This window comes from Lampris incognitus, chromosome 21 (genome assembly GCF_029633865.1).
Source record: "Lampris incognitus isolate fLamInc1 chromosome 21, fLamInc1.hap2, whole genome shotgun sequence".
NCBI lineage: Eukaryota > Metazoa > Chordata > Actinopteri > Lampriformes > Lampridae > Lampris > Lampris incognitus.
The window spans coordinates 15,037,392-15,065,106 of NC_079231.1; the positions used below are offsets into that span (position 1 = coordinate 15,037,392).

General features: G+C 45.9%; 1 protein-coding gene across 1 annotated transcript; it reads left to right on the plus strand.

Moving 5' to 3' along the window:
- Positions 1–2,292: 2,292 nt before the first annotated feature.
- Positions 2,293–27,715, plus strand: LOC130131406 (prolactin receptor-like). The gene is made up of 8 exons (XM_056301083.1): positions 2,293–2,308; positions 3,713–3,855; positions 14,673–14,829; positions 21,849–22,027; positions 22,788–22,941; positions 23,042–23,129; positions 26,645–26,714; positions 26,963–27,715. The coding sequence occupies exons 1-8, from the start codon at positions 2,293–2,295 to the stop codon at positions 27,713–27,715; spliced, it is 1,560 nt and encodes a 519-aa protein (XP_056157058.1).

Sequence of the window (27,715 nt, forward strand, 5' to 3'; positions counted from 1 at the left end):
TTATCTTGGGTCTCATGCTCTGTTAGCACTTGCGGTCTGTATTTGCCATTGCTTACTCAAGATTCAAGATGTTTATTGTCAATCTGGTTATATAAGAACAATCATGTGAAATATTTTGGCTGGGAGGCTCCAATGCAGGAAAAAAAAAACATAAATATAAAAACAAAAACAAGGATCCGCGGTGGTGTAGCAGTCCAAGCATCGGCTTTGTGTCGATGCAGTTGCCCACTGGGGACCGGGGTTCGCACCCCGGTCTCATCAGATCCGACTATGGCCGGACTCATCGAAGCAGCAATAATTGGCAACGCTGTCTTCGGGAGGAGGTCAGAGTCGGCTTGTGTTCGTCACATGAATGCGTCTCTGTGCGTGTCGGAAAAAGCCGTGGTTCGGCCTGGAGTCGCCTTGTCACGAAAGTGGCGAGGCGTCTCCTTTGAGACTGCCAGCCGGAGAGATGCAGTTGGCGAATGGATGCAGTGGGTGTTTGAACTAAAATAGGGATTGATTGGCCACTACATTGGGAGAAATCTGAAATAAATTTAATTTAAAAAAAACAAACCATATAAGACATAAATATAAAAACAAAAAATATAAAGACAAAGCCATTAGTCAGAATATTGTAGAGTATTGCAGAATATTAGCGAATAATACAGTATATTGCACAGAGGTTAGATTGCACTGTGTGTGTGTGTGTTGGGGGGGGAATGACTGTGTGTGAGTGTTTGTGTGTTTGTGTTATTTATTTATTAGTCTTATAGCCTGGGGAAAAAACTGTTCCTCAGTCTGCTGGGTGCGTGATTTGTGACTCCTGCATTTTCTACCAGAGGGCATCAGGGAGAACAAACTGTTATGTGGATGTGATAGGTCTTCTTTTTTTTCCCCCCGTTTCTTCCCAGTTGTACTTGGCCAATTACCCCACTCTTCCGAGCCATCCCGGTCACTGCTCCACCCCCTCTGACGATCCGGGGAGGGCTGCAGACTACCACATGCCTCCTCCAATACATGTGGAGTTGCCAGCTGCTTCTTTTCACCTGACAGTGAGAAGTTTCGCCAGGGGGACATAGGGCGTGGGAGGATGGATGGATGGTGTTTATATAGCGCTTCATGCTATTCCCCTCAGTTCCCCCCCCCCCGAACAGGCGCCTCGACCAACCAAAGGAGGCGCTAGTGCAGAGACCAGGACACATACCCACATCCGGCTTCCCACCCACAGACACAGCCAATTGTGTCTGTAGGGACGCCCGATCAAGCCGGAGGTAACACGGGGATTCGAACCGGCGATCCTCGCGTTGGTACGCAATGGAATAAACCTACATACCACCCGCACACCCGTGATAGGTCCTTTTTGACCCTCAGGGACTTCTTGAGGCACCACTTGGTGTACAGCTCCTGTAGGCTGGGCACCTCACACCATGATTTGCTGGGCTGTTCCCACCACCCTACCCAGAGCCTTGCGGTCCATGTTGGTGCAGCTGCTATACCAGGTGGTAAAGCAGCCTGTCACAACACTCTCTATGGTACCTCGGAAGAAGTCCCTGAAAATTTGAGTTATGAGTTGTTCAGAGTTATGTTGGTTGATGATCAGAGTCCCTTTGAAATTTTGCTTTCAGAAATGTTTTGTCTGTGTCCTCGCCATGTCTGAGTACCTTATATTCTACATTACACTGGCTCTCCATTCTCTTGAGTCGACCATTAAGACACTTTGCACAAAACTGGACGTTTATAAGTTTGTATGACAATCAGATTTTCAGTTGTAGACGCAGTTTTCTCCACATGGCCAGTAACGGGTAATGTGCCTGCCTGTAGGTGAGTTAAATCGGTTGGGTAATCCTCCTGTGCCGGTGGAGTTTCTTGGTAACCTGCTGTACACAACAGTGGTTGTGCTTGACAGCTGTGCTCATCTGAATCTGTGACATATGAGGCAGAGTATTAATATAAAAAGCAGAATGTGTGTCATTTTCTGGTATTTAACTGAAGCTTGTTTGACTAGTCAGGTTCAGGTTGGCACTGTGTACGGTGCTTTTTACTACAATTCAAGCTGCATTGTTCAACCTGTCAGCTGAAAGCTTAAGAACAAGTCCGAGAAAGCATCTTCTTCTTCTTTTGGCTTGTTTCATTTTTCAGGGGTTGCCACAGCGGATTTTATAGTTTACATCAGTGCCCTGTGAGGGCACAGCACCGATGGCGGTCATTGTTAACCCGGGCCTCGACCCAGCCGGTATGGTCTTTTCAATCTGCATAATGATTTGGCAAAGTTTTACATGGGATGCCCTTCCTGACACAGCCACTAACCCTATGGACAAGGGCACAGGTAAAATGCTGGATGCCATGCCAGTATTCATGGACTTGCGCCCATGCCTGTTGCCTATAAGTCAGAGAAAGCATAAAGTTACAAGTCTTTTTTTTTGCCGGTGCAAGCTGCTCAGTGGCCCAATTTAAATAAGTCAGAGAAAGCATGAAGTTAATTATTTAGTAATTTAAATTGGGCCACTGAGAAGGATTGTTTCACCTGAAAAAAAAAAGTCTCCTGAACCAAACCCCCCAAACGTGCACATACGTGCCCCCCACTGGTATCCGGTTACCTTTGCTTACATTAATAGGTTAAGATAAATTGCCACATACCGAGCTTGACAAAGTGTTCCCGTGGAGCAAAGCACTTTAACGTTTTATGCTACACTCAAAATGGCAGGTGTAGTTTCATGTTTGTCTCTGTCTCTAGGGCAGTGTTACTCTTTATGCGGCTCACGAGACTTTGTTTTGCGCCTCATATAGATCCACTGATAACAATAAGAACATAGCTATAACTTACTTCTATAGGTTCCGTTTGTGTCCTGTTTTAGCACATTGAAATGAATTATCCAGCAGATGGGAGCATACTGAAGATATGTCAAAGAACGTAGGCTACGTAACAGCGTGGGATCATGGGTGGACGTATAGTCTATGTGTGTAGCTTTGTATTTGCGAAACATTTTTTTCATGTTGATAATGCTTATGTATAATTGCATATGTACATGCACACATAAGATGGGTTCCACTCCCAGCCTTACAAACTCAAAAACAAGCATTATATATTTTAATAATGCAATGTAATTATTAATTGAGAATAAAAAGAGATGGAAAGCATGGTACTATATTTTTTTTAAACATACACAAAGATGGTAAATATCTTGAGAGTGATGATAAAAAAAGCACCTGAGTTATATCTGCAATCTCTGTGGCTCTTTGAGGAATGGTCTTACTTATAAGTGGCTCTCCTAAGAAAATTAGTGAGTACCACTGCTTTAGGGGCTACAGTTGCCACCAACAGAAGCTAAATCAATGTTTGTGCATGCATGCACCATGAAAACACCCCGGATTTCCTGTTCCATCTCCATCCTTGGGGGAGTTCAGAGGTCGGGGTCTGTTCCTTAACAAATGTTGCTGGTACTGATAGGGAATCGAAATTTGGCTCAAAGACATTTCAGCATGGCAGATAATTTTGCTGTCACCAACTGAACGAGTTGTTAAGACTGAACAGTGCAAGCCTTTGCATACATCGACCTGCGTGTGAGGTCGTGTGTGTGCAGGCATTTCCACTTTTGCATGCATGGCTGTATGTGTCTAACTTCCACACAATAGGGCACACCTTTCAATTAGGAAAGAAGTCCCACCTTGGTGCCGCACATTTGCGAATGCATCTCTCTCAGTGGCTGACTACCAGTGTCTATTTTCACAGAGGAGGTTATTGTGACAACCAGGCCACACATCCACTACTGCCGCTCACCCAACATGGAGGACTTCACCTGCTGGTGGCATCCCCTGGACAACATCTCCGATGGGGAGGTTGTAACCTACACCCTCACATACTCCAAAGAGTACGTATGTTCATGGAAGTATACTCATACATGCGTTTGCATATGTACACACAATGTCAAATTGTGGAAGTAATATGTACACTGCTCAAAAAAATAAAGGGAACACATAAGCAATGCAATGTAGCTCCAAGTCAATCACACTTTTGAGATATCAACCTGTCCAGTTAGGAAGCAACACTGATTTGTGACTCAATTTCACCTGTTGGTAAATTGTCTAATTTCCACCAGGTGGAAATTAGACAATTTGCAAGACAACCCCTATAAAAGGAATGGATTTGCAGGTGGTGGCCACAGACCATTTGCCTGTCCTCATCTTTTCTGGCCGATCTTTGGTTAGTTTTTCATTTTGCTAGTGCCCTCACCACTAGAGGTGGCATGAGGCGGTATCTGCAACCTATAGAAGTTGCTCAGGTAGTGCAGCTCATCCAGGATGGCACATCAATGCGTGCTGTGGCAAGAAGATTTGATGTGTCTCCCAGCACAGTGTCCAGAGCATGGAGGAGGTACCAGGAGACAGGCCAGTACACCAGGAGACGTGGAGGGGGCCGCAGGAGGACAACAACCCCGCAGCAGGACCGCTATCTGGTCCTTTGTGCAAGGAGGAACAGGAGGAGCACTGCCGGAGCCCTACAAAACGACCTTCAACAGGCCACTAATGTGCAGGTTTCTGCTCAAACAGTGAGAAACAGAATGCATGAGGATGGTATGAGGGCCCGACGTCCACAATTGGGGCCTGTGCTCACAGCCCAACACCGTGCAGCCCGATTGACCTTTGCAAGAGAACATCTTGGTTGGCAGATTCGCCATTGGCGCCCTGTGCTCTTCACAGATGAGAGCAGGTTCACACTGAACACATGTGACAGACGTGAGAGAGTCTGGAGACGCTGTGGAGAACGTTCTGCTGCCTGCAACATCCTCCAGCATGACCGGTTTGGCAGTGGGTCAGTGATGGTCTGGGGAGGCATATCCTTGGAGGGCCGCACAGACCTCTACGTGCTAGCCAGAGGTACCATATGGTACCGGTACCATACCGGGATGAGATCCTCAGACCCATTGTCAGACCATATGCTGGTGCAGTGGGCCCTGGGTTCCCGCTCATGCATGACAATGCTCGTCCTCATGTGGCCAGAGTGTGTCAGCAGTTCCTGTATGTCGAGGGCATTGATGCTATGGACTGGCCTGCATGTTCCCCAGACCTGAATCCAATCGAGCACCTCTGGGACATCATGTCTCGTACCATCCGCCAACGCGATGTCGCACCACAGACTGTCCAGGAGTTGACCGATGCCCTGATCCAGGTCTGGGAGGAGATCCCTCAGGAGACCATCCGTCGTCTCATCAGGAGCATGCCCAGACGTTGTAGGAAGTGCATACAGGCACGTGGAGGCCACACACACTACTGAGCCTCATTTTGAATCGTCTTGAAGAATTTCCACAGAAGTTGGATGAGCCTATGTTCTCATTTTCCACTTTGATTTTGAGTATGATTCTGAATCCAGACCTTAATGGGCTAATGATTTTGATTTCCACTGATCATTCTTAGGTTATTTTGCTCTAAACACATTCCTCTGTCTAAAAATAAAGATTTTCAGCTGAAATATTTCATTCATCGAGGTCTATATTGTGTTTTTAGGTGTTCCCTTTATTTTTTTGAGCAGTATACTTCCACAATTTTATATTGCTTTAGGTCAATGAACTGTAGTTCTCTGACATCTCTTTAGGTCATTTCTGTTTGGTTTCCTAAGGCTGAGCCCAGACACCATACAGAGGAAACTCATGTCAGCCGCTTGTATCTGTGATCTCACCTTTTCGGTCACTACCCCAAAGCTCATGACCATAGATGAGGGTTGGAATGAAGATTGACTGGTAAATTGAGAGCTTTGCCTTCCGGCTCAGCTCCCTCTTCACCACAACAGTCCGGTACAGCCGCATTACTGCTGATGCTGCACCGATCCGCCTGTCAATCTCCCACTCTATCCTAGCCTCACTCGTGAACAAGACCCCGAGATACTTGAACTCCTTCACTTGAGGCAACAACTCATCCCCAACCCTGAGGGAGCAATAAAATAACTCAATTCATGCAATATTAATATAAAACTCTGTGAATGATATAGTTTCTACGTATACAGGCCACTGCAGTTTGCATGTCAATCTTAGGTCATAAATTTGCAAGCAAGTAGCACATTGATGCCTGCTCCTTGATATTCTGGGTATTAGCTAGTCCATAATGACTCTTTCTGTAATATCGGTGATTGTTTTTGCAAGGAAATGGCGGAAGGAGAAGCTCTGTGCATGCATATCTGAGTAATGCTTGCATATGAATAACTAATAAGCAAGAGACCATCTGTGTTGACAATAGTGTCTGAAGGGTATTGTCAACATCAACCTGTTCTGTTATTTTCTTGGTCACCACGCTGCCCCCCCAAGAAAGAGAACTGCGAGACATCCTCTTAACTAAACCAAATGAGTACTTACCAAATGAGCTTAGGCCTGTTTGTATAGAGTGGTATTGTCAGTTTTTATCCGGTTCAGGGTTCTTTGCTGAGTGCGCTCTAATTTCTGTCCAACAAAGGCAAAAATGGACCCAAATAAAAATTATGCTGAAAGAAACAAAACTAAGGTTGAATTTGTTGTTTCACATTCACCCTAACATGCAAATCCAATTTGATGGTCCAGTCCATCCTTATAAGATATACAGTGATGAGGTAGTCTATCTCTGATTGTGGCTATGCATCCTGTCTGTGTGCCATAAAACGTTTTGTCAGATTTCGTGGGGGAATCTGGCCCAGAGACAAACATTTGGAATCGTTTTATAGTGATATTTAATCTTCTCGCTAATGTTTTCGATTATGTCGGTCATATAGAGGCGTCAAAGTATTGGTGAAAAACTCCCCAAAGCAGCTTTAAAGTTCGTTGGGACATTTCCTCAATGTCCTCAACTTGATCCTTGACTCTGTTTCAAGCAATCTCTCCTGGGATCTCTGTCCCTAAAAGTGGGCCGATGTTTCCACCAGGCTTTGATTGACATCAGATGGCTGCCAGCTTGCCCATGAGGCATCCCAGCCAGAGGGTCCAAAAGAGAATAAAATGCTTTGGGAAATTGGGCCAAATTGGATTGCCTTTTTGACCTGAACTATCGCCACGGGGACCATCGCTCAAAAGCTTGTTTGACTGTCCTATTTTTTAACTGCCAGCACTCTGTGAAGGCTAACATGGGTTATTGGGGCAACTCAACCCTTAAACAGCTAAAGAAAAAGTGTTTTGAAAAACAATGAAAAAAATCATAGGAATGGCATCCGGGTAGTGTAGTGGTCTATTCCATTGCCTACCAACGTGGGGATCGTCGGTTCGAATCCCCGTGTAACCTCCGGCTTGGTCGGACGTCCCTACAGACACGACTGGCCGTGTCTGTGGGTGGGAAGCCGGATGTGGGTATGTGTCCTGGTCGCTGCCCTAGCGCCTCCTCTGGTCGGTTGGGGCGCCTGTTCGGGGGTGAGGGGGAATAGCATGATCCTTCCATACACTTTGTCCCCCCTGGTGAAACTTCTCACTGTCAGGTGAAAAGAAGCGGCTGGTGACTCCACATGTATCGGAGGAGGCAATCTTAGGGTGCTGGCATCACGGAGGGAGAGTCAGGGAACCCAGGCACACAGCACCACTACTTTCAGCAACATTGTTATTCATGTTGGAACCAATAATGCTTGAATGAAGCAATCAGAGATCACAAAAGCCAGCCTAGTCAGAATGCTTGAGTTTGCCAGAAAGATGTGTCGGCATCGATTAATTGTCTCTGGTCCCTTACCTGTGAGGGGTAATGATGAGATGTACAGTAGGCTCACCTCAGTGAACTGCTGGCTGGCGCGTTACTGTAATGAGCAGGGATTCGGCTTCGTTGATAACTGGCCTTCTTTCTGGGGCTGCCCTTACCTGCTGAAAGCGGACGGCATTCACCCTACTGGGGACGGCGCCGCTCTTTTGTCTAGCAATATAGATAGCTGTTTACGTTTACTTTGACACTAGGGACTTATCATTCAGCAGGTTGCAGGTGATTAGAGAGCCTGCTGGGTTTAAATCTAGTGCGCATGTGGAGTCAAGTAGTTTAATTAATGTTAGTCAGGGAATTTCTCATAGGGTAGATTATCAGCCTGATAGCTTGGTCTATAACATTGAGACTGTCTCCCTACCCTGCTGTATTGCTCCCAAGCTCTCCTCTCCTAAATATGTGAATCACAATAATCTAGTAATTATTCCTACCATTGGTAGTGGTGAGATGTGCGACAAAGTACCTAATAATCTACAAAACCAAACAGCTAATGTTATCAAGAATGTGACCACATATCATCCAAAGCGTTGGTGGCCAAAACTCTCAACAAGGTGTCTAATTTCAATAAATCTTTCACCTATTACTGGCTCTAAAGCTCTGCCTACTACTGATCACTTCCACAAGACACTTAAATTTGGTTTCATAAATATCAGATCACTGTCTACCAAAGCCTTACTAATAAATGATCTGATTCTTGAACATAGTTTTGATATGATTGGGTTATGTGAAACATGGCTGAAACCAAATGTTTTCCTTCTCTTAAATGAAGCTTCCCCACCTGACTATACCTATGCCCATTTAGCTCGGGCAAATAAACAAGGCGGGGGTGTTGCCTTAATATATAAATCTATTTTCAGTCTGACTTCTAGACTTGAATCTAAATTCCAGTCTTTTGAGTCTCTTATTCTTGGTCCATCTCCCTCAGCCATGAATAGACTCGGCTCAGTCCAAATTGTGATACTCTACCAGCCTCCTTGCTGTTACTCGTTATTTCTTGAAGAATTTGGAGAGTTTGTCTCAGGCCTTGTTACTCACTCTGATGAGATTCTAATTCTAGGTGATTTCAATATTCATTTGAATAAGGCTGCTGATCCTCTAAGTCAGCGGTCGGGAACCTATGGCTCGCGAGCCATATATGGCTCTTCCGGTGACGGCATATGGCTCCCAGACAATTTTGAGTTGAAAATTATTTTTTTTTCAAAAAAAATCAGTTTGGAACTGATTTTAAAATACTTGTGATATTTCTTAATAATACTGTGTCATTTTAAAGTAAACAGAAATTAGTTTTGAAGATAAATTTCACGGGTCACGGGTCACCCGTGGGTCGGGTCGGGAACCAATGGCTCGCGAGCATGTCCGGGTCATTGTAAAGGTGAAGAAATCAATTTTATCAGATAGCCAACTAGTTTATCCGCTTCAACCCTTGTAACGGAAAAGATGGCGAAAAGAAAAAAAGACGATGATTACCATGCATTCCAGGCTGTGTGGACAGAGGAATTTGCATTTGTGGAGAGAGCAGGATCTGCGGTATGTCTAATATGCAATGATAAAATTGCATCGATGAAACGGTCAAATATAAAGCGGCACTTCGATACGCACCATGCTTCATTTGCATCGAAATATCCAGCGGGGGACAGCAGGAAAAGGGCATGCGAGGAGCTACAGCGGAGAGTGCAGACGAGTCAGCAGCAACTACGTGTGTGGACCAAGCAAGGTGACGGGAATTCCGCTAGCTTTGCGGGGGCTTTGGCAATAGTAAGGAATGGAAAGTCATTCACAGATGGCGAGTATGCCAAAACATTCATGCTTGATGTGGCCAATGAACTGTTTGATGACTTCCCAAATAAAGACAAGATAATCAAACGAATAAAAGACATGCCCCTGTCAGCAAGAACTGTGCACGATCGTAGCATCATGATGGCAAATCAAGTCGAGGAAACACAAATTAAGGACATAAACGCCGGGACATACTTTTCTCTCGCGTTAGATGAGTCAACAGACGTTAGCCATCTATCTCAGTGCAGTATCATTGCCAGGTATGCTGCAGGTGACACACTGCGTGAGGAAAGCTTGGCTGTTTTGCCAATGAAAGGGACAACAAGAGGAGAGGATTTATTCATGTCTTTCATGGAGTTTGCTAAAGAAAAAAAACTACCGATGGATAAACTTATTTCTGTCTGTACTGATGGTGCACCCTGTATGTTGGGGAAGAACAAAGGATTTGTAGCGCTTCTCCGTGAACATGAAAAGAGAGCCATCCTAAGTTTTCATTGCATCCTGCACCAGGAGGCGCTTTGCGCTCAGACGTGTGGCCAGGAGCTTGGTGAGGTGATGTCTCTGGTCATTCGAGTGGTCAACTTCATTGTTGCCCGAGCTTTAAATGATCGCCAGTTTAAAGCTCTGTTAGAAGAAGTTGGGAGTCATTATCCCGGTCTGCTTTTACACAGCAACGTGTGTTGGTTGTCAAGGGGGAAGGTGCTCAGCCGTTTTGCAGCTTGCCTGAGTGAAATCCGGACTTTTCTTGAAATGAAAGGCGTCAAGCATCCTGAGCTAGACAACACTGACTGGCTCCTGCAGTTTCACTATCTCGTGGGCATAACTGGCCATCTGAACCAGCTCAATGTGAAAATGCAAGGTATTGGAAATACAATCTCATCCCTTCAACAAGCAGTGTTTGCATTTGAAAGCAAGCTGGAAGTCTTTCTCAGGGACATTGAAACAGGTCGTCTTCTGCACTTTGAAAGACTGCAACAATTTAGAGATGCATGCTTAGCAAGTGACTCCACTCAACATCTGGATCTCCAGCAGCTAGCTGGCTTTACGTCCAATCTCCTGCAGTCATTCAAAGCACGTTTTGGAGAATTTCGTGCGCGCACTGGTCTTTTCAAGTTCATCACTCATCCACATGAGTGTGCAGTGGACAAAATCGACCTGACATGCATCCCCGGGGTCTCTATCGGAGACTTTGAGCTGGAAGTTGCTGACCTGAAGGCATCAGACATGTGGATGAGTAAGTTAAAGTCACTTAATGGAGAGTTGGAAAGTCTTGCGCGACAGCGAGCAGAGCTGGCGAGGGAACACAAGTGGACAGAAATTAAAAATCTTCAACCTGAAGACCAGCTGATTCTTAAAACTCGGAACGAGCTTCCTGTGACATACCACACAATGCAGCGTGTGAGTATTGCCGTATTGACCATGTTTGGCTCTACATATGCATGTGAACAGTCTTTCTCGCATATGAGGAACATTAAGACCAACCTACGCTCACGTTTAACTGATGGAAGCCTCAACGCCTGCATGAAGCTCAACCTCACCACGTATGAACCAGACTACAAGGCCATCAGCAAAACCATGCAGCACCAGAAGTCGCATTAAAAGTAAGACATATTTAATTTATTATACGTTAAAAATACTATATGGCTCTCAATGAAATATATTTAGAAATATTTGGCTTTTATGGCTCTCCCAGTCAAAAAGGTTCCCGACCCCTGCTCTAAGTAAAGCCTTTCTGGCACTAGTTGATACTTTTGGGTTCACTCAGTTTGTTCAAGAGTCGACTCATTGCAGTCGTAACACCCTTGATTTGGTTTTATCTAAAGGAATAGCTGTTTCTGATCTGAATGTCTTACCAACCACATCTGCTGTGTCTGATCATTTTCTCATCAAATTTGAATCATTATTGGCCTGTCCAGTTAATGTCAGCACAGATGAAATTGAACTCGCCATATCAGTCCCTCCACTGTAGCTGCATTTGGCCAGCAGCTGCCTGAAGTCTTGGCTCCTTTCACTGTGGTAAATGACTCTGTTGAAAATTTCACTAGTGACTTAAATGTGGCCCTCTCTAGTCTCCTCGATTCAGTTGCACCTCTCACTACCAGAGCTAGGCGACTAAAGAGGCCTACACCCTGGTTTAATGATGAGACACGTGCTCTTAAGCGGACCTGCAGGAGACTGGAATGTAAATGGCGAAAATCAAAATTGGAAACTTTTTACCTATCGTGGCACGAGTGTTTATTGAAATACAAGCGTGCTTTATCTACTGCAAAAACATCATATCTCTCTCACTTAATAAATATTAATAAACATAACCCCAGATTTCTCTTTGACACTGTATCTAAACTTACTAAAAAGCAGTCCTCTATTAGCTGCTCACCATTCACAGCCCATGAATTTCTAGATTTTTTCTGCAATAAGGTTGAGGAGATCTTAAACAAAATTAGTTCTTCAACTCCATCTACTCCTGCAGATCCTGTCGTACTAAGTTCATATCTACGCAATGAGTCACTGTCAGTTCCAGTTATTACAGCTTTTGAGACTATCTCACTTGATACTTTGACTAAGTTCGTGTCAGCTTCTAAACCAACTGCTTGCCTACTTGATCCCTTACCAGCAAAACTTTTTAAAGACCTCTGGCCTTTTCTTGGACCTACAATGCTAGACATTGTTCATTTATCTCTTACTACTGGCATTGTTCCCAGCAGTTTTAAGACAGCTGTGGTTAAACCTCTACTTAAAAAACCGCACCTTGATCCAGGGTCTCATAATAACTATCGGCCAGTCTCTAATCTTCCATTCTTCTCTTAAGTACTAGAGAGAGTTGTGTATCAACAACTTTTGACCCATATAAAAGAAAACGATCTATATGAACCTTTTCAGTCGGCTTTCAGGCCCTGTCACTCCACTGAGACTGCTCTGACCAGAGTGGTAAATGATCTTCTACTGGCGATCGACTCTGATTCCACTTCTGTGCTTCTACTACTGGACCTCAGTGCAGCCTTTGACACCATTGATCACTGTATACTTTTGGATAGATTAAATTGTAATTTTGGTGTCTCTGGCTTAGCTCTCTCTTGGCTTAAGTCCTACTTATCTGGACGAACACATTGTGTCTGCTATAATAATATTAAATCAAAATTTTCTGACATTAAACACGATTTGCCACAGGGCTCAGTACTTGGCCCTCTACTTTTCTCTCTTTACATTACACCTCTTGGCCAAATTATACGCAGTTACGGAATAAATTTCCATTGCTATGCTGATGATACTCAGCTGTATGTGCCTATAAGGGCTGATGATCATACTCAAATCATTTACTTAGAGGCCTGCTTGGCTACTATGAAAAACTGGATGTCACTTAACTTTCTGCTTTTAAATCCAGATAAAACCGAGATGCTAGTCATTGGCCCTGCTAGACACAGACACCAGTTTGATCAAGTAACGATAACAATCGTGTGTGGCAGCCAAAAATCTTGGTGTTACATTTGATCCCAGCCTTTCCTTTGATAAGCACATTAAAGAAATCACCAAGACTGCCTTTTTTCATTTACGTAACATATCTAAAATTCGGTCTTTTCTCTCCATGGCTGACGCAGAGATTCTAATACATGCATTTGTTTCATCCAGACATGATTACTGTAATGTTCTGTTCTCAGGTCTGCCACATTCTAGTACTAAAAGTCTTCAGATGGTTCAGAATGCTGCTGCTAGAATCCTAACTAAAACTAGGAAATTTGACCATATTACACCAATTCTTGCCTCCCTTCATTGGCTTCCTATCCATGTTAGATCAGAATACAAGGTGCTTCTGCTGACTTATAAAATCCTAAATGGGCTTGCCCCATCCTACCTGTCTGATCTCCTTAAACCTTACATGCCATCTCGAGCACTTCATTCTCAAAATACAGGGCTCCTGTGTGTACCCAAAGTTAAAAAGAAGTCAGCTGGTGGCAGGGCCTTTTCTTATCGGGCTCCATTTTTGCGGAATAAACTGCCTGCTGCCATCAGACAATCGGAGTCTGTTGAGTCCTTTAAATCCAAACTTAAAACTCGTCTTTTTGCCTTAGTTTACAATTAGTTGCCTTTAAGTTGAGTGCTTCACAACCTGTACTGGATGGCGGGTTGGTTTTCTGTCTCAATGAATTTACCAACCACTCTTCTGCCGACGAGATTATCAAGTTTAGATTATGACGAATTTATGACTTAATTGATTATGGCTAATGACTATTGCAAACTGTTCTCTTCTCTAACATGTCTTTTCTCTCTCTCTGAATGATGTCTTCTCCTTTCTCTTTTTCTGTGTTTGAATGGTGTCATGTGAGTCTCTCTTGCATGCATGTGCAGTCAGTTCTCCTCCCAGGTCTCCGTGGTGATGGTGGCTGCCATTTGGATGCTGCCTGCCCTTCCACTCCTCACCTAAGTTTTTCTTACTACATGATGATGCTGGTCACGTGGCTTGGGTCCTGGACTGCTCTGTTGGCACGTGGACATTGCTTGGCATCCTGTGCATCATGTTCTTCATAAATTTTATGTCCATTATAATTCTGTTATCCTCTTTCAATGTTGTATTATGTAAATTGCATGAACACAACATCCATTGCACGCTGTCTGTCTTGGGAGAGAGATCCCTCCTCTGTTGCTCTCCCTGAGGTTTCTTCCTATTTTTTCTCCCTGTTAAAGGGGTTTTTAGGGAGTTTTTCCTTATCCAATGAGAGGGTCTAAGGACAGGATGTTGTGTTGCTGTTAAGCCCACTGAGGCAAATTTGTAATTTGTGATATTGGGCTATACAAATAAAATTGATTGGATTTGATTTGATGTGGTAGTCTGCAGCACTCCCTGGACCGGCAGAGGGGGTGGAGCAGCAACCGGGACGGCTTGGAAGAGCGGGGTAATTGGCCGGATACAATTGGGGGGGGGGAATTCAAAAAAATCAAAATAGAAAAATTATAGGTATTAAAGAGATTAATAGAATAAGCATGTGAACAACAGAACAGGCAGAGATACTACATGCAGAAAATCCATGGGGTTCATGGTTTGTATTTGCACATCTGTACAGTCGCCAAAGGGTACCGTCCACATTATAAATTAAGGATTTGTCAAGAGCATCAAGATATGACACAGTGGGAAGAGAATGTGTTGGTTGTTAACAGAAAATAATTTAACCATGCTTTAATGGGGTTGGTTTGTTTCGTCTGTTTACATGTACAGTAAGGGGCCCAAGCATGAGTGTCCAGACTATGTGACTAGTGGACCAAACAGCTGCTACTTTGACAGCAGCCACACGTCAGTATGGAAGATCTACTGTATGAACGTGACCGCCATCACCGCCACCAGGAACTATACTTCCCAGGAGCACTGCCTGGACGTTGCAGAGATTGGTAAGGCATGCTGGGCTTGGAAAGAAACTTACTGTGCTTTTTAACCAAACGCAAAGCAAAATCTCACTTGGCTTTCCTTGTGCAGCTTTGGACACTTGCCTGAAAAAAGAACAAGCGAATTTCGTGCCACATCATAGTAAGCATTTTTGATTACATTGACGCTGCTGTCAGAAGATATCTTCGTGATGGGAATTCCAGCCCCCCCCCCCCCCCAATTGTACTTGGCCGATTACCCCACTCTTCCGAGCCGTCCCGGTCGCTGCTGCATCCCCTCTGCTGATCCAGGGAGGGCTGCAGACTACCACATGCCTCCTCCAATACATGTGGAGTTGCCAGCCGCTTCTTTTCACCTGACAGCGAGGAGTTTCGCCAGGGGGGACGCAGCACGTGGGAGGATCACGCTATTCCCCCCAATTCCCCCTCCACCCTGAACAGGCACCCCGACCGACCAGAGGAGGCACTAGGGCAGAGACCAGGACACATACCTACATCCGGCTTCCTACCTGCACACATGGCCAATTTTATCTGTAGGGACACCTGACCAAGCCGGAGGTAACACGGGGATTCAAACCGGTGATCCCCATGTTGGTAGGCAATGGAATAGACCGCCATGCCACCCAGACGCCCCCAGCTCTTTTCAGTGAGCCAGATCATTTGGCTCAGCTCAGCAGAAAGAGCCGAATGACATATGATAAATGATGTATGATAAATAATGTAAAAACATCACACACTATTACACATGTGTATTGAATGTTTTATCTATATTGAACTGTGTTTTGTATGTTGACAACCGGCACGACATACAAGTCTCACCATGCTTGGTTCTTAATATTATTACCACAGTGAGACGTTTCTGGATCATATTTCACAGATATGTTATAGGATCATCCTAAACTGAAAAAAAGAAATCGGCTCAACGGGAGTCTGCTCCCATCCATTGGCATCACCAGGTCATTTTGCCGGGGCTAAAGCCCCGAACGTTTTGAGTGTAGCCCCAAATATAATTTAAGCCTATGTGAAGCCTGACAAAAAAATGTAAGGTGTGTGAATGTCCGATAGTCTTCGTAACATAACAGCCTGTCAAAATAAATGCAGGTCTGTAAACTAACTCCATGTAGTGGTGCTTGTAGTTAGTGCATGCTGCATGCTGCTTCTGCTTGCTACTTTCTGCTTTCAGTTACTGCCGCCGGCTAGACCTCTTGTAGGGGGTGAAAAGAGGAGCCGAGTGTCTAAGTCCCCTCCTGCCGGTACATAGCCTCTCCGTCACCCAGACTCCTGCAGTGCCTCCTCGTAGCCACACACGGTAACTGGGTACTTTGCGGTCCCAGGCCAAACTGTAGGGGATCTTGGAGCAGCAGTGGGCCCCAGAGAGAAGGCACGCAGGCCGACCAGTGTGTGGACACGCCCTGGCGTCTCTCAACCACTGCCCCAGCTATGGGCTAATAGCGACAAAGTCCTCAACGGCGGAGCAAGCGGAAGATGGTGGCTGTGAGGAGCACCACAACGGCCGCAAAGGCGGAAGAAGGCTGCAGCAAAGAAAGGCCCCCAGTTGTCTTGGTCTCCATGCCACTGGATCCTGGCCTTTCTATGCCAAGGACTGTGTGGAGGCTGCCTGTGCACCAGCCTCCCTACATTGAAAGATTCCATGCACAGGTTTCCTCCCGAAAGGGAATCAGACCGTTTAACGTCCCGGACAAAGTCCTGTGGTGATCAGGAAGTGGTGACGGGGGCAGGACCGTGAAGTCTGGCAGCTTCTAGCCACAACCTGACACACAGGCGGTGGGTGTCTGATTCAGTCGCTAAGCTCTTGGGCTGAGGCAGAAAGAGCTTTTCGGCAGCTGTACCCACGACTGAGCAGCCCTATTTAGGATCCACTCTGCTCACCCCAGTAGGGGTAGGGGCTGGAAAAGGTGCCCTAAACATAGTCTGCCTCGAAAACTCCTGTCTGGGCTACCGCACCCAGAGGGATCACCACTAAGCGGTCAGAAACATAAACAGAAGCAAACTTACATTAGAACCTGGAACGTGCGGACCCTCATGGACAACAAACACAGTGATCGACCCGAAAGGCGAACTGCCATCATCGCCAGGGAGCTAAGGAGATTCCGGATCGATATCGCAGCACTCTCCGAAACCTGACTGACTAATAAAGGGCAGCTGAAGGAGGAAAAAGGCGGATGCACTTTCTTTTGGAAAGGAAAACCTGCTGATGAGCCAAGGATCCACAGTGTGGGTTTTGCTATTAAGAACAGCCTCGTCAACCACCTCTCCGAACTCCCTGTGGGCATCAATGAACGCCTAATGTCCACACGCCTGATGCTTGCAGGTGGCTAAAAGGCCACTGTTGTTAGTGCCTACGCTCCAACACTTGATGCACAGGATGAAGTGAAGGAGGCCTTCTATGCTGACCTGGACAACATCTTAACCAAAGTCCCCAAGGAGGACAAGCTAATTCTGCTTGGAGATTTCAATGCGAGGGTGGGACAAAACCACAATCTATGGAGAGGTACAATAGGGAAGGAAGGAGTTGGCAACACGAACTCCAACGGCATATTACTGCTGTCAAAGTGCTCAGAACACAGCCTGGTCATCACCAACACACTTTTCCACCAAAAAAATAAACTCAAACCATCCTGGATGCATCCTCGCTCTAAGCTCTGGCACCTCATCGATTACATAGTCGTCCACGCCCACGACCGCCATGATGTGCTCAACACCAGAGCAATGACCAGTGCGGATGACTGCTGGACAGACCACCACCTCATCCGCTCCATCATGTCTATCAGTCTCACGCGGAAGAGAAGGGTGCAAAAAAGACAGTGCCGGCCAAAGCTCAACATCAAACGGCTGGGTGACACCACCTTTCGAGAACAGCTCCAGGCTACTCTCAGTGCTGCTCTGCCCAAGCAATATCCAGAAGATATTGATACACACTGGGACCTGCTTAAGTCTATCACCATGAACTCCTGCAAAAGCACTCTTGGTTACAAAATCCGGAAACGTCAAGACTGGTACGATGAGAATAACAACAAAATCCAACAGCTCATTGACATCAAGCGGCAAACCTTCATTGCCTGGCAAAATGACATCAACTGCAAGGCTAAAAGAGTAGCCCATGCCATAGCAAAGGCAGCTGTTCAATCTCGGGTTAGGCAACTGAAGAACCAGTGGTGGACAAGGAAGACTCTGGAGATCCAGCAGCTTGCTGACTGTGGGGATACCAGAGGTTTCTTCGATGCCACAAGAGTGGTATATGGCCCCAGCCACCGTTGCCTAGCCCCCCTTTGCTCCAAAGATGGGCTAACGCTGCTGAAAGACAATAAGTCAATTACCAACAGATTGAAAGAGCATTATGAGGAGCTACTGAACAGGGACACAACTACTGAGATGGAGACCCTTGACTAACTCCCTCAACAACCCATCAATGAGAATATGGGAGCACCACCCAGTCGGAACGAGGTGCAGGATGCCATAAGGAAAATGAAGAACAACAAGGCCACTGGACCTGACGGCATCCCAGCAGAAATCCTGAAGGATGGTGGGCCAGTTCTCCTTAGTCACATCCATGCCCTGCTCCTCAAAATATGGGAAAAGAAGGAAATCCCTGCACAACTTAGGGATGCCCTCATTGTCTCCATCTTTAAGAAGGGAGACAAGGCAGACTGCAGAAATTACCGTGGCATTTCCCTCCTATCCACCACTAGGAAAACTCGCCGGGTTTTGGCTGATAGACTCCTCCCCCTGTCAGAAAACATTCTCCCTGAGTCTCAGAGTGGATTTCGCTCAATAGAAGTACCATGGGCATGATTTTCATTGCTCGCCAACTACAGGAAAAATGCCGGAAACAAAATCAACCACTATACATGGCCTTCATAGACTTCACCAAAGCCTTTGACTCTCTGAACCGTCAGGCTCTGTGGCTGGTTCTGGCAAAAATTGACTGCCCAGACAAATACATCCGGATACTGAAACTATTGCACGACAGTATGTCAGCCACAGCACTCAGTGGCAGTGGAGATGAAACGGAACCCTTCAGGGTTCACACTAGAGTCAAGCAGGGCTGTGTCATTGCTCCTACCCTGTTCTCCATTTTCATTTCTGCTATCCTCCATCTTATGGGTAAACACCTGCCACAAGGAGTCAGAATCATGTACAGAACTGACGGACAACTCCTGAACATCAACAGATTCAGGGCTAAAAGCAGAACCACCATCATATCCATCATGGAGCTGCAGCACGCCGATGACAATACCCTTGTGGCCCATTCAGAAGAGGACCTACAGTGCATTCCGGATGCTTTTGCCAAGGCATACAAGTAGTTTGGTCTGGCCCTTAACATAAAAAAGACCCAGATCCTCTACCAGCCACCACCCAACACAAATAACTCTGCTCCACCCCCAACTATCTGCTATGTTGACAAAACCAGACTGGAAAATGTGGACCACTTTACATACCTCGGACGCCTCCTATCCTCCAAAGCTAATGTTGATGAGGAAATACACCACTGCCTCAGTTGTGCCAGTAGGGTTTTCTCAAGACTGAGGAAAAGGGTCTTTGAAAACCGCGACCTCCAGACCAGAACGAAAATTCTGGTCTACAAAGCGGTAGTGTTGCCCACCCTACTGTATGGATCAGAATCCTGGACCACATACAGCAGGCATCTGAAGGCACTAGAGGCACATCATCGGAGGTGCCTCCGAAAAATCCTCAAAATCACCTGGGAAGATAGACACATCAACACCAGCGTCCTGGAGGAGGCTAACATTCCCGCTATCACTGCCACCATTGCCCAACACCAGCTCAGATGGACTGGCCATGTCATCCATATGCCTGACTCTCGCCTTCCAAAACAAGTCCTATACTCCCAGCTTCTCACAGGACAATGTGCCCAGGTGGTCAAAAGAAAAGGTATAAGGATAACATCCAAACCAACATCAAAAAATGCCACATAGACCCTAAGACCTGGGAGGACACAGCAACCAACAGGGCGACCTGGAGAAAACTTGTCCGGGAAGGAGCTGCACTTTATAGTAATGATCTCCGACGTGCTGCAGAAGACAAGCGCAGACTCAGAAAGGAGGGAGTTTCCACCAAAAAGGCCCAAACCAATCCCACAATTACCACCACCCACCCCTGCCCACACTGCACCAAAATATGCGGCTCCAGGATTGGCCTCTTCGCCCACTTGAAGACCCACAAGGACCAAGAAGGAGGACAGTCATACTCGACCCCGAATGACCGCCGATGATGATGATGGTGTGTGTGTGTGTGAGTGAGTGAAAGAAAATTTAATATTCCAATAAACTAATGTTAACATAAATACATTTGACTTTTTTCTCTAGTCTGGTACTGTAGCATGTCAATAAATGTTTAATAATAGTTGTGAAGTATTCTGCTTCAACCCAATACTAATACTAATTACTAACAACTACTAATATTTTTAACATCATAATTAATAATTATTCTGGGGAGTAAACAACAGTTTTTGAGGTACACATTTCAATTTTTCAATGACTAAGAATGTAAATAAGGTGCCAGAGTGCATAAAAAGCATCAAAATAAAGCTTGTTTATCAAAAAAAATTTGCGGGGGAGGATCCCCTCCGACCCCCCCAGCAGAAGTCCAGGCTAAGCCCCGAATGTCCTCAAATTCTGGAAACGCCCCTGCACAGCGCGATTGCTAACTACCCTCCCTGAAGTCCTCCATTAAACCAAAGGGAATGAGCTTTGAGCTCAATGTGCAAATCCTCAAAAACATACATTTGTGGACCCAATGTCCAATACAGTGGACATCATAAATGGACTTGTATATCATTCTTCAAAAAATTCAAACTCACTAAAATCTCACTGAAACATTCCTAGGGTTCTAACACACACAAAAACAAAGGAATTTTACTAAAAAATAATTTAATGTGACATTTTAGGACTTAAGAATCTATCTTCCATAAAATATCAAGATTTAGTTGTCGGGCATCTTCTGCGCCATCTATTTCAAGTTCACAAGGTGTGGTTTTGAGGGCGGTTGTAAAGCTTAGCTTTTCTTCTTGAAGGCACATCAGGAATTTTCACAACAGCATGCAGTCTGGAAGCTATAGCTCCAGATCTGTAATGTTCACTACAGATGGCACATTAAAATAATGAAATCCTTTCTACCAATTTTGTTGTTAAGGCAAATGTATTTCTGTAATTCTTATAAATCTGAGTTTCCCTTGACGCCCTCAACCATCTTTTTCTGTGTTGAATTACCACCAATTTTGATATGAACGCTTTTCTCCATTTTCCGAGTCACCCCGCACCTGCTGTATAGACAGCACATACATGGCTGCATATATTCTTGTTAAATATCATCATTTGGTGCAATTTTCTCTGTGTGAGTTCTGTACAGCAGAGGGCCATTATTACAGCTTTCTTTGTACTTTTGTAAGCTTTTCATACATTGGCCCAAGCCCAATTCCCCCCCATGGCCACTTAGGGTAATTCAATTGTTCAGTTGCAGTCCAAATTTCAACCTAATTATGAAACACCTTTCGTTGCATTCATTCACCTTCGTGACACAGTTCTGTCTCTTCATCAGATCAAGGACACTGGAGGGGAGCCTCAGGCTTTTTTCCATTTGATTTTGGTGCCAAGACGGATAAACCCATTGACAATCAACTCAAAATATGCAGAGACGGGCTGTTTACAGTCCCTCCCTTTCCTAGCAAAAGCAACAATAAAGCAAGATGAGGATGCTTAGTCGGATCCAAGTTCATCTCTTCGCTGCCTTCCAAGTGTTTTTCTCCAGATATACAAAACCTATTTCATGCTTTTGCTTTTTTAAATATAGTGCTCTGCCTTCTCAAACATCTTTTCAAGTATGCTTGAGAATTTCAGTCATCGTCAAGCATATAGGCGATTGACCACCACATCATGAATGCCAAATGCTGTTTGTGTGTGTGAGCGCATACGCAAGTTTGTTTTTCTAAATTAATACATGACAGTTAGTATGTGTGTGTTTATGCGTGTGCGTCTCCACCACAGTGCAGACAGAGGCGCCGGTTAATGTAACCTACACGCTGACGGATGCTGGTGGAGATGAAATGGGCCACAACGCGCGGCTCTCTTGGACTTACCCGGTGCCTTCTGACCTTCAGTTTGGTTGGATCACTCTGGTCTACGAGCTGCAGTACAGACGGGTCACAGAACCCGACAACTGGAAGGTAGGTAGCGCTGATATGCGTGCCTGTAAATGCATTTGCATATGTACACAGGTAGATTAGTACAGTATGAGTAAAGCATGGTGTTGATGCAACACAACACCTGTAATTTCCCCAGTTTGGGCAACACAACACAGTAATGTTGCTATACCATACCCATAGTAGGTCCAATATGGGTACAATACAGTATTCATATCATACCACACCTACAGTAGGTCCGATATACAACAATGTACTATACAGTATTGATACCATACCTGACCCCATAGTAGGTACAATATGGGTACAATACTGTATTAATACTATACTGCACACATAGTACGTTCACCGCGGACACATAACTTGTACTTGTCTTTATGCGTGCTCAATAACTTAGGTAAAGAAATCACAGAAAGTTGAATCAGTTCATCTGGATCAACTGATTCAACTTTCTGTGAACTTGTGCAAGTGAAAAACTTCAGGGGCGACATGGCTCAGGAGGTAGGACGGGTCATGTAGTAATCAGAAGGTTGCTGGTTCAATCCCCGGCTCCTCCAGAGAGCGTGTTGAAGTATCCTTGAGCAAGACACTGAACCCCTAACTGCTCCTGATGAGTAGGTTGGCGCCTTGCAAGGCAACCTCCGCCATCAATATATGAATGTGTGTGTGAATGGGTGAATGTGAGGCACACACTAAAGTGCTTTGAGTAGTCGGTAGACTGGAAAAATGCCATATAAATGCAGTGCATTTACCATTTCAAAAAATGTCCTTGCTCTGTCCACAGGTGAAACAGTCACTACGTGAGTCCCATGTGGAGCTGCTGGGCCTGCCCGTGGGGGACTATGTGGTCCGAGTGCGATGCCGGTCACACAACTATGGCCTGTGGAGCAAATGGAGTGCCACACTCCTCATGAACATCCCGGCCAGGGCGCTCACAGGTAAACCTTGTCATTAGCTTGGAGAGAATGGAAGCAAGAGAGAGAGCGGTAAAGGAGAGTGGAAAAGAATAGTAAATGAACTGTCTTTCATCACATCCAGGTAAACTCCTGGTGCTGATTTTGGTGACAGGAGTCAGTGTCATGGCCCTGCTGGTTGTGGGGTTTGGAATCATTCCACAGAGCAAGAGGTGGGTTGTGGACACACACACACACAAAACATCTCTCATCTTCAGCCGCTTCTTTGGGGTCGGGTCGCAGTGATAGCAAGCTAAGTAGGGCACTCCAGATGTCCATCTCCCAGCAATGCCCTCCAGCTCCTCCTGGTGGATCCCAAGGTGTTCCCAGTGCCAGAATCAACATGTAGTCCCTCAAGCGAGCTCTGGGTCTACCCCGGGGTCTCCTCCCAGTTGGTCCTCCTGGACCAGTCCGCAATGCCGCAGGTCGGCATGCCCCGGTACTCGCCTTTGCCTGTCGCCCGGCCTGCATTGCACCCTACCCCCAATGCTCATCCCTGCGGGTGGTGGGTCCACGGGGTGCCAATCTCTCTGCAGCTAATCTTGCAGCTCTGTTTTAAGGGGACATACGTACCTGCTAGTACGTTAAAATGTATTCCTATTATACGAAAGTTCAGCAACTCTTTTCCCAACCCAGAGCCAATTTTTATTAGCTTCAAACTTAAAAAGGCAGTGACAATTTGAAAAAGATACACACAGATTAGTGTGAACCTTTACAAATAAATCATATTTCATGTCCTCCATTTTAATTGTTTTTATACAGTCAGTGACAGCTGACAGTCACAATGTGTTTTAGGATGCTTTGGATTCTAGCCAATTAACATTTTTGATAGTTTTACTTAATTCGAACACAGCTCAATATTCCCAATACTCCCTTGATCTGCAGATACTGCTGTGGATAGTACTTCTTTAGGTGCAGTGTTTTTGAATATGAATACTGTATTGTGTAAAAAGTGTACAGAAGTGAACCACGACCGGAGGGTTGTATTGCTATTAACTTTATTTACGTTATCTTACATTCACGCTTATTAAATATATGATTATGCAAACATAATGCGCGCAAATGTAGGGAAAGATAAATAGTACTAAATGATGTCTATTTGTACAGCACCAGGGAGAGTAAAACAAGTTGACAATAGAAAACAAAAATCTCATATTTACACGTGACATGGTTTCCCAAAAGGTGCCAAGCCCATACCATAATTACAGCAGGTCCAATAAAGACAGTACGTATTATATACTACTAGGTGCAGAATGACAGTGGGCCTCATTCATCAATCGTCCATACGTACAAATTTGTACACACCTGTGGAATTTGTTAGCCCTGAAGTTTGTCTCAGAGACCAGTGTAGAACCTGGGTAATCCCTGAATTTAGATGCCAGTTGGCTAACACTGATGTCTTTGCAAGCCTGGGTGACTGCTCATTGCAAGAAGTAGACAATACATGTTAGGGGGAAGGAATTACAATTAACCATCAGGCTTTGCCACTGACTGTCAGACCATTTTTTTGGACCCCCCCCTCCCCCTTTTTCTCCCGAATTGTACTTGGCCAATTACCCCACTCTTCCAAGCCGTCCCGGTCGCTGCTTCACCCCCTCTGTCGATCTGGGGAGGGCTGCAGACTACCACATGCCTCCTCCGAGACGTTGAGTCGCCAGCCGCTTCTTTTCACCTGACAGTGAGAAGTTTCGCCAGGGGGACATAGCGCGTGGGAGGATCACGCTATCCCCCCCCCAGTTCCCCCTCCCCCCTGAACAGGCGCCCCGACCGACCAGAGGAGGCGGTAGTGCGGCGACCAGGACACATACCCACATCCGGCTTCCCACCCACAGACACGGCCAGTTGTGTCTGTACGGACGCCCGACTAAGCCAGAGGTAACATGGGGAGTTGAACCAGTGATCCTCATGTTGGAATAGACCACCACGCCACCCGGACGCCCCCTGTCAGACAATCTTGAGGGCTAAAAAATTCCATGAATGTCTAAGAACAAATTTGTACGTAAGAATGAGGCCCAACATGTCCATGGAAAAGAACAAGGGAAAGCTGAAACAACACAGTCTATAGTTGTGGGGTAAAGTGCAGCTAGTGAGCGGTTAGCTGCTAGAGGACACCACAGGGTCCCTGGTAAGACGGCGTGCAAGGCACAGTCAAATTGACATTTTCTATTTTTCGTTTGCATTTCTTTTGTCTCATTACATCAGTTCTTTTGCTTTCGCTGCGCAGTCATTAGAAATAAGCGTCTGTGCTGATCATCATTCTTATAACTGTCTCAGGTCAAACACTGTCTGTTGGTCCCGCTGCTGATTTGTGTTGTGTGCAGTGGCGAACGCTTTAAATGTAAGAAGGTATCTTTTTTTATCTTAGGTCAACTCAGACGTGTTTGTCACAAAGAGATAAAGGACCAAGACCACGAGGGACATTAATACAGACAGGAGCCAAAGCAAAACGCATCATATGTATTTAGAATCAGGGCCGGAGCCATGAAAAGATGTAAATCACACATGAATGGTTTTTGTTTTTTCTGTCCACGGAGACGTTTGCATGTTTGTGATTGCTTTCATGGATGTGTTTTGGGTGTAGATTCATACGTGTGCGCGTCAACGATACCCAGCTCTTCCTATCATTCCTGCCAGATGACCTCACAGTCTTGAGATGGATATCGTCATGCCTTGCTGATTTCTCTGCATGGATGAAAGAATGCCACCTTAAGCTTAACCTATCGAAGTCTGAGCTCCTTGTCATCCCAGCCAGTCCATCCATACAACAACAGATCAATATCCAACTCGGATCAACCCAACTCATGTGCAAGAAGTCTGCCCAAAACCTGGGTGTCATGACTAATGACCAACTAACGTCATGTGGTCTCGATTGCTCGGTCGTGCCGATTTGCCCCGTACAACATCAGGAAAATTAGACCCTACCTGTCTGAGAATGCAGCACACCTCCTGGTACAGGCTCTTGTAATATCACACATTGTCTACTGCAACTCCTTACTGGTAGGTCTTCCTGCATGCACTTTCAAACCTCTGCAAATGATCCAGAACACGGCGGCATGTCTGGTCTTCAACCAACCCAAAACAGCACGTCACTCCACTGTTCATATCCCTCCACTGGCTCCCAGTTGCTGCCCCCATCAAATTCTAAACCTTGATGCTCGCTTACAAAACAGCAACTAAAATGCCTCCCGCCTACCTGAACTCCCTCATTCAGGTCTACACTCAGTCCCGCTCACGACACTCTGCCAATGAAAGGCGCCTGGTACTTCTGCCTCAACGGGGCCCTAAGTCACAAGCCAGACTCTTTTCTTCTGTAGTTCTGCAGTGATGGAATGAGTTACCAATCTCCCTTTGATCCACTGAGTCCCTCTCCATCTTTAAGAAGAAGCTAAAGACCCGGCTCTTTCACGAACACCTCCACATCTGATGGTATTAATAAAAATACTGAAAAAAATGCTTCTATGCACCCTATGAATTGTCTTTGTGCACTGCCTGTTGACACCTATGTCCTATCGGACTTGAACCTATTTTTTTGGCACTCAACCTGCGTTGTTGTCTCCTGACTAGATCCTTGCTTGTGTTGTATTAACTCTCAGATGTACGTCGCTTTGGATAAAAGTGTCTGCTAAATTAAACTGTAACAGTGTAAACTGGCTTTTAACAGTTTGTCTCTGGACATTTATTTCTGCAGGATAAAAGCATGCTTACTTCCGGCCATTCCTAAGCCTCGGATTTTAGGCATCAACCCACTACTGCTGAAGGCAAGAGCACAGAGACACACACACATACAAACACAAAGTTATGTTATCTGGAGTGCCAATGTCATAATCATCAATATTTTCAAGTGATACGGTGGTACTTTTTTTTAACCATTTCTCTCTGCCCCCACCACCCACCCCCACCCAATCTCCTCCATCCTGGCCCCTAATATCTCCTTGCTGCCTTTTTCCCTTGCTCTACTTCTCTCTCTAACTTCCTCCTCCTCCCCTGCTCTGGACCCCCCATTCAGAAGGGGCACATAGAGGAGATCAACCGCCACTTCAGCTCCTTCCACAGCTACAATCCCCCAAGCTACATCGAGGAGGTGTGGGACCAGGTCAGCATGGATGGCAGTTTCGCTGGCCTCCAGGGGGTTGGGGGCGTCCAAACTGAGTGGACAGACAGGGAGAAGGAGGCGCCACTGATGATCCCCGACGATGGCACAATGCTGGCTTCCGGCTGTTGCCCAGCGATGACCCAGACCCCGGCCACGTGTTGCTCCCTGCCCACCGAGTCCTTCCTGCCCACCTCGCTGGCTCCACAAACGGGCACGCCCACCTCATATGCATGGCCCACGATGGTGTCGGTTCCTGGTACAGACTACAGCATGATGGGACGGTCCGGCCAGCCTAATTCCCCCGCCTCTAAACCGGTCGGGGTCATCAGTGTTGCCACCGGGCAACCGCCGCATTTCTACACCTGCGTCCAGCTCATGAACGACAGTGGCGAGGTCCACCTGATGCCTTGTTTGACACCTCCGCCGCCTTACGGCAAGCAGCAGCTTTCCCGACCCGGCTCAGAGGTGGGCGTCACCGTAAAGGAGGAGCAGAAGAAGAAACAGCAGCTTGAGGACTACCTGAACAGGAAGGGCTCGGTCGCCGGGATGACAGCAAAAGGGGAAACGGCGGAGAAGAGCGAGGTGGACGTGCCTCTGCTGCCAGTTTCTGCTGACAGCAAGGCCGTTCACATGTGTGGGCAAACATGCACTTGTAGACACGGTTGA